Genomic DNA, 7,799 nt, shown 5'->3' on the forward strand with positions numbered 1-7,799 from the left:
GTTCTTCTAATTCTTTGCTGTTTTCACATTAATGACACCAAAGGACATGGTAGCAATTAATTCTTGTTTTCTTTGTTGTTTGATGTCTGTGACGCATGATAGCATGACCCAAAATAAAAGGTTTGCTCTGTCTACATCTGCTGTCTGCTTCTGAATGGATGGAACAAAAATAACGTGAACAGCGGAACCTTGAGTTTCCAAAGCTCCCCAAATGTCATGGGAAGACAATTTGTATTTTACCCCCCGCCCCCCACCAAATCATCAAAAAGCTTTTTTTTTTTTTCATTTCTGCGCTTCCCAGCATGAGATGGGGTTGAAATGTTGTGGCTACAGTAAGTGCACCAGTGTTGGGTGGTGCATTTCAGACCGGGGCCTTCAGCAGGGACTTTAGTGACCGAAGCAACCTCCTAATATCAACACTATCACATTGGAATTTTAGAGGGGAAAAAAAACAATACAGTATAACAATGTGCATTGGCATTAAAGAGAGAGAGAGAGAGAGAGAGAGAGAGAGAGAGAGAGAGAGAGAGAGAGAGAGATACATATAGCAGATAGCCCTTTCTCTTCCTCCGAACCTCCACATTCTATTTGGAGCAGGTCACTATCGCTATTCAGGTGATAATGAAAAAGACAAGCACTTTAAATACATGATACTCACCACAGATGCTGATTTCTTTAGAGCTGATAAATCCAGCTTGGCAGAGTATTTGATAGATGGCTCGAGTCAGTTTGATTTTGACACGGGATTCGCAGAAAAGCAAACACGACGCGTCTTTCAATAACAACAACAAAAAAAAATAATGAGCTTCATTTCTACTACTGCCGAGTAACGCTTAAGCAATAATACGGTGTGTTGCGTTTTTCATTTGCAGCTTCGCATGACCGAAAAAAAATGCCCGTCTATAAATGTCCATTTTGTAAGCTTTTGTCAAATTGTTCATTATCATTTTATATTTGTGAATTATATTATTTTATGTTACAGTGACCTAAATTGTATTTTGTTTCATAATTGCTGAAATATTCTTATGTTGCTTGCATCTGATTGGCGAAGAAAAGCAGGAAGTATTTTCGGTACCGGAAAAAAGGTGTGTTCGTTCGGGAGTTGCGGAGAAGACGTTGAGAAAAATAAAAAGCTGCGTTCAAACGAAATCCATCTCTCCTTTTTGCCCATTCCTAACGTCGAGCCATCCATTCAAAAACCTACGAACCCCTCAACTTACAATTTATTTGTTCTTTGAATGTTTAAAAAAAACGGGATTGTTACGCATGTAATCACTTTGTAAAGAATTCATGATTAATTTTTAGGACATTTCAGGAGGTGCTACGGAGTGCGTTTTGGACATTCCGTTCATACTTGATGTGATTTGATCTTGTTTGCATTCTTTAAGGGGAAGTCAAATCTGACATTTTCTTTCCAATCGCAGAATTCTACGCGAAGGGTTGAGAACCGCTGGTGTTGAACGTATGTCTGCTGTGACACTGCCACCGTGTGGTCAACTCATCTCATCATCAAGTGTATTTCTCGAGCACTTGAAAACAACCACCGCTGGAGACAAAGTGCTGCACATGGAGCAAATATCATTCATACAACAACAAACAATAAAACAATAAATTAATAACGAAGACAGTAGAAAGCACAAAACAGTCAAACTCATGTTGAGTCAAAAGCCAAAGAATAAAAATTTGTTTTGAGGCGAGTTTTATGTTGGGCGGGAGGTCATTCCAAAGAGAGGGATCGGCAACGAAAAAGGCTCCATTCCCGAGCCTCCACTTAGTTCTCGGTACCTCTAATAACGTCTGGTCTGCAGACGTGAGGCTCCGGGCAGGTGCGTAGGGGCGGAGGAGCTCAGAGAGGTCCCGGGCAGGTGCGTAGGGGCTGGAGGAGCTCAGAGAGGTAAGGTGGCGCCAGGCCATTTCAAGATTGGAAAACAAAATATAGGATCTTCAAAAGTACTCTAAAATGTGTCGGGAGCCAGTGAAGGGACGCCAGAGTAGGAGTGATGTGCTCCCTCTTACGAGTAGCAGCATTCTGGACCAACTGGAAACACTTAACGGAGGATTGGCTTGGCTGACTCCAAAGTAAAGTGCATTATGGTAATCCAGCTGGGATGTGACCACGGCATGAATTACCGTGCTCTTGAGAGAGGAGAGGCTTTACTGTAGCAAGCTGCCGAAGATGAAAGAAGCTGGATGTAACAAGCATTGCCCCTCCCTGCGGTGCCATATAAAAACAATTACACTAATGGACTAATTTCAGGGCGCCACGGTGGGAAACTAGTTAGCACATCGGCTTCACAGTGCAGAGGGGCAGGGTTTGATTCCGGCTTCGGCCTTCCTGTGTGGAATTTGCATGTTGTCCCCGTGCCCGCGTGGGTTTTCTCCAGGGACTCCGGTTGTCTCCCACATTCCAAAAACATGCATGGCAGAGCGAATGTTTGTTTTTGTATATGTGCACCCCGCCTAATACCCGAAGACAGCTGGGATAGGCTCCAGCACGCCCGGAACCCTCGTGAGGATAAGCGGATTTTAAAAATGAATGGATGGATGGATGGATGGATGGACGAATTTCAGACAAGATGTTGATGTACTGCCCATCGAAGAAGGAAACAGGTTGTTTAGAAGAATTTCACTGCAATAAATGAAATTTATTAAAAAATTAAAATCATCAATTCAGTTAATGGTATCTACGAAGGATAACTTTGTTATTTGATTTTACGTTGATGTGTAGAGAACTCATTTTTGCCCCTGCTAGTTTTTTGATTGACGTGCGCGTTCACATCTTCCGCCCACTTTTCCAACCAATCGCGCGTTAGGAGGCGGGACAGAAAGCAAATCTTGAGAAAATGGCGACCGTCGTTGTTTTGCCGCAGGCTCAGTGAAGAACCCGAATTTCGTTGGCCAAAATTCTGCGGTCGCGCGCAGAATTGCTGCAACCGAACCCCCACAGGCGCCCCAGGGTCGTCTGCGCGTGGACCGAAATGAAAGGTAAAGAGCGGTCGCCGCTGAAAAAACGCTCCCGGGCCTTGGACGACATTCGCGAGCGGGGAGGATGCCACCCGAGCAGCAAGAAAATGGGTCCGCTGTCGCTGTCCGGCGGGAGTAACAATAACGGCAAGAACGACGGCGGCTCGACGAGGAGGAGCCTGCTCGGCGACAAACGGGACCGAGACTTCGAGGGGCACAGTCGGCTCGCCAACAACCACAGCTGCCAGCCCGGCGCCGTCGGCTCCGTGAGCAAGAACCACGGCAGCCTGAGCCTCTCGTTGGACTTGGCCGCGGCGAGAAGCACGTCGCGCGGGGGGGACCAGCGGCTGCCCGCTCTCGGCGCCGAGGGTGAGTACAAAACCCTGAAAATCAGCGACCTGGGCAGCCAGCTGAGCGACGAGGACGTCGAGGACGGGCTCTTTCACGAATTCAAAAAATTCGGTGACGTGAGCGTCAAGCTGAGCCGCAGCAACGACGAGCGGATCGCATTCGTCAACTTTCGGAAGCCGGAGGACGCCCGGGCCGCCAAGCACGCCAGGGGCCGCCTGGTGCTTTACGACAGGCCGCTGAAAATCGAGGCGGTGTACATTAACCGCAGGAGGAGCCGCTCGCCGGTTGAGAGAGACCTCTATGGCGCTGCGCCGAGCCACAGACACTTGCAGAGGACCCTGTCGCCCACCGCCCTGGGGTACAGGGACTACCGGCTGCAGCAGCTGGCCTTGGGTCGGCTGCCCCCTCCGCCGCCGCCGCCCCTGCCCCGCGAGCTGGAGCGGGACAGGGACTTCGCCCTGTTCGATGCCCGGGCCCGGCCGGCTTTCATCGCCGAGCGGGCCGCCTTTCGCGAGGAGGATTTTATATCGCCCGAGGACGACCAAAGAGCTAACCGGACCTTGTTTCTGGGCAACCTGGACACCGAGGTCACGGAGGCTGACCTGCGGAGAGCCTTCAACAGGTTTGGCGTCATCACGGAGGTGGACATCAAGAGGCCCATGAGGGACCAGACCAGCACGTACGGCTTTTTGAAATTTGAAAACCTGGACATGGCGCACCGTGCTAAGCTCAGCATGTCTGGCAAAATAGTGGGCTGCAACCCCATCAAGATAGGCTACGGAAAAGCCACGCCCACCACACGTCTGTGGGTGGGGGGCCTGGGGCACTGGGTGCCCTTGGCCGCCCTTGCCAGGGAATTTGACCGCTTTGGCACCATCAGGACTATAGACTACAGGAAGGGGGACACCTGGGCCTATATTCAATACGAAAGTCTGGATGCTGCGCAGGCGGCTTGCACGAACATGCGGGGCTTCCCTCTGGGGGGGCCCGAGAGGAGACTCCGAGTGGACTTTGCTGACACGGAGCATCGTTACCAGCAGCAGTTTTTGCAACCTCTCCCACTCGCCCCCTTTGACATGGTGGCCGAGTCGTTTGTCCACCGCGCTGCGCCGGAGCCTCTCAGGGTCCGAGACCGGACTCCCCCGGCGCTTCACTTCAGGGACAGGGAGCTCTTCCCCGGCGCCGAATGGCCCAATCCTCCGGCTCTCCGAGAGCGGGTGCGGGCCTCCCCCTTCGAGCCCCTCGAACACTTGGAACGCGAGCGGCGGGCACGCGAGCCCTGGTCTCTGGAGCAGGAGCTGCACGGGCGGGAGCCCGTGCGCAAGCGGCGCCTCGTGGAGGACGGGCGGCACCTCGACCACTCGCCCGACACCTCTGACAGGACAGTAAGGCGTCGGCGCCCCTCTCCGGACGGCAGCCCCGGCGGCAGCAGCAGAGACGGGGGCCGATTCAGCGATTCGGAGCGGCCCCCGCGAGGCGACAGACCCTCCCCCGGGCGGGAGCGCCACGGTAGCCTGGAGCGAGGCGGGACCGAGCGGAGACTCAAGGGCGTCTCGGACAAGGGGCCGTCGGGCGGCGGCGTTTTGCCGGCCGGGGAACGTAAACGCAAATCCGGCGACGGCGGCAAAGGGACGGCAAAGAGGGAGCGCTCGGAGGGGTCCTCCAGAGGCGCGGCGAAATCGGACGGCGCCAAGCTGACGCTGGCCTGGCAGGGAATGCTCCTCCTGAAAAACAGCAACTTCCCGGCCAACATGCACCTGCTGCAGGGCGACCACGGCGTCGCCAGCGAGCTGCTCGCCCACGGGACCACCGGCAAGCAGGTGGGCGAGCTCAAGATCACGCAACGCCTGCGCCTGGACCAGCCCAAGCTGGAGGAGGTCTCCCGGCGCATCAAGGCGGCGGGTCCCGGGGGCTACGCCGTCCTCCTGGCGGTTCCCGGCGCCGCCGAGGACTCGTCGTCCGACCCGGCCGTCTCCACCCAGCGGCCGCTCCGCAACCTGGTGTCCTACCTCAACCAAAAGCAGGCGGCGGGCGTCATCGGCCTGCCCGTGGGCGGGAGCCGTGATAAGGACGCCACGGGGGTCCTCCATGCTTTCCCTCCCTGTGATTTCTCCCAGCAGTTCCTGGATTCCTCTGCCAAAGCTCTGGCCAAAAGTGAAGAGGACTACCTGGTCATGATTGTGGTGCGGGGTGCATCTTAAAACAAACGTCTGGGGAAAGAAAAAAAAAAAAAAAAAGAAAAAAACCCATCAACTGCTGTATTCCAGTAACCATTGCATGCCGTGTGTTTTGCATTTTGGGCTACACTAGTACGGTTCTTGGATGTTGTATGTTGACTGACATGTTACCCACCTAAACCACAGGCGGCTTCTTTTCCCCCCCGTTGCAAACAAAAAAAATTCTTCATTTATTGTGGTTACAAAATCCGAAATGACCATTTGGAATACTTTAAAACAATCAATACACAAAATGTTTTTGGTCAGAGGAGAAGTAAATGGGAGCCATGCGGGAAGTAGACACAATAACATCTCTCAAACCAGATCAATTATTCCCAATGAAGTGATCCTGGCCCGCACATGTTATTGTGTCTGCTGCTCCACGCAAAGGGGACGGTGTCATTTTCATCCCCGGAAGATGAATGGGTGAATGCCAAAAGTACGCACATGTTCTGCTTTTCAAGTTCCGTTAAAAAAAAAAAAAAAAAACAACAGGTCTTTGGTACAATAACACAACAGTCATTCATGTCATACTGCTGCTCCCCACAGTGCTCCCTTTGCTTTTTTGTTGTTGTTAAATTCATCTATTTTTTTTTTTTTTTTTTTTTTTAACCAAAAAAAATGCCGCTGCCCCCCACAGTGCTCCCGTTGCTTTTTTGTTGTTGTTAAAATCATCTATTTTTTTTTTTTTTTTTTTAAACAAGAAACATTTGTGTAATGACACATTGAGGATGGCAGGTGGCGCACTGGGGCAGGGTGGTGACATGTTTGACCTTCTGGTACTTTTGGGTCAACTTTTTTTTTTTTTTTTCCTCCATGTTAAAGAATTGACAACCATTCTTTTATGCGCACACTCAATGTTGGACCACAGCCAGGCCAGAAGGCCGCGCGTGCATTACGACGAGCACTCCTTAGTGGAAGTCTGCTTTTACCAAGATGGTAACGATGGCGGGGTTTTTTTATGCGCACACTCAATGCAGGACCACACCCAGGCCAGAAGGCCGCGCGTGCATTACGAGCACTCCTTAGCTGAAGTCTGCTTTTACCAAGATGGTAACGATGGCGGGAGCCCTCGGCTCGATCCTCATTTGCACGCAAGTGGCGACGAGCTGTCGTCTGAACACACGAACTGACGCAAAGGCAAAGAGTCCGGTCAGAACTACGGCGTACGGTCATTGCAGCGCGACGACGTATTCGTACGCCGCCGAAACTGTCACTTACAAATTCGCATTTTTTTTTTTTTGATAACATTTGGTGAATTGATACAGCGCTTGAGAAATTTTAAGAAACCGTTGCAAAATGATCCCTTTCTGATTTTGCTTTTTATTTGTATACGTTTTGAGTCAAAATATTTTTATTCGTCTCACGACTGATATGTTAGTCCAGCAATTACAATACGCATTGTTGATCTCAAATGCGAACTGCCTTGTACAAACAATGCTTCCAGGAGGGTCCTTCCGACTTAAATGTCAAAGTGAATTCTTTAACGGGAGTGGAATTGACCCTGGAGGCAACAGGAGGGTTGATCCCGCAGACCGTCCGACGGCAACGACCCCAAGCGAGCGTTTCTTAATTGTCTTGGTAAAGGCAGACGGGCTCTCCCGAGAGCGGCGAGTCGTCCCATTTGTGCTCTCACAATAACAAAAGCTTGTTTTTACTCCGTGCTTTAGTTTGCTATTTGTTTTGTTTCATCGAATGTAATATGTGGGACAGGGGGAGAGAAAAATGTTTTGTATTGACCGTCTGACTGAAAACACAAAATGGTCCTGAAAACAATTCAATCAATCAGGCCGTGTCATTTGATTTCAGCATTTTTGAATTGACACAAATCTAGAAGGTGACACCAAGGCCTGCTTACTGTGCAGGTTTGTACAGTGGAGATAAAAAGTCTACACACCCCTGTTCAAATGCCGGGTAAGACAACAGTCTTATTTAAAAAAAAAAAAAAAGACACCAGGATTAATCTAAAACTTTTTTTTTTTTTTTAACCATTCTGTCACTTATCAACTATACAACTAATTTTTTTTTTCACCTCAGATTAAGATGAAATACAATTTTTAAAAATAATGTACAGGTTATCGGTTACAATGGGAAAGAACATTTGGAAAAGTTTTTTTTTTTTTTTTTTAATACATCACACACACCTGGCATTTCAAAGAGGTGTGTCCACTTTTTACACCCACCGTATATGTTGAATCACAACTGCTCTGAAATGTTTTGACGCACGAAGACTCCACCCGTCGACCATGACCACAAAGCGTTCGAGTT

The 7,799-nt window shown here is 50.0% G+C and overlaps 1 protein-coding gene across 1 annotated transcript; it reads left to right on the top strand.

Annotated features, from left to right (window-relative positions):
- Positions 1-2,675: 2,675 nt before the first annotated feature.
- On the top strand, positions 2,676-5,764 carry rbm15 (RNA binding motif protein 15). The gene has a single exon (XM_019860838.1). The coding sequence runs from the start codon at positions 2,979-2,981 to the stop codon at positions 5,514-5,516; it is 2,538 nt and encodes an 845-aa protein (XP_019716397.1). The 5' UTR covers positions 2,676-2,978; the 3' UTR covers positions 5,517-5,764.
- The last annotated feature ends 2,035 nt before the right edge of the window (positions 5,765-7,799 follow it).

Source organism: Hippocampus comes, unplaced genomic scaffold, assembly GCF_001891065.2.
Source record: "Hippocampus comes isolate QL1 unplaced genomic scaffold, H_comes_QL1_v1.1 scaffold56, whole genome shotgun sequence".
NCBI classification, from domain to species: Eukaryota; Metazoa; Chordata; class Actinopteri; order Syngnathiformes; family Syngnathidae; genus Hippocampus; species Hippocampus comes.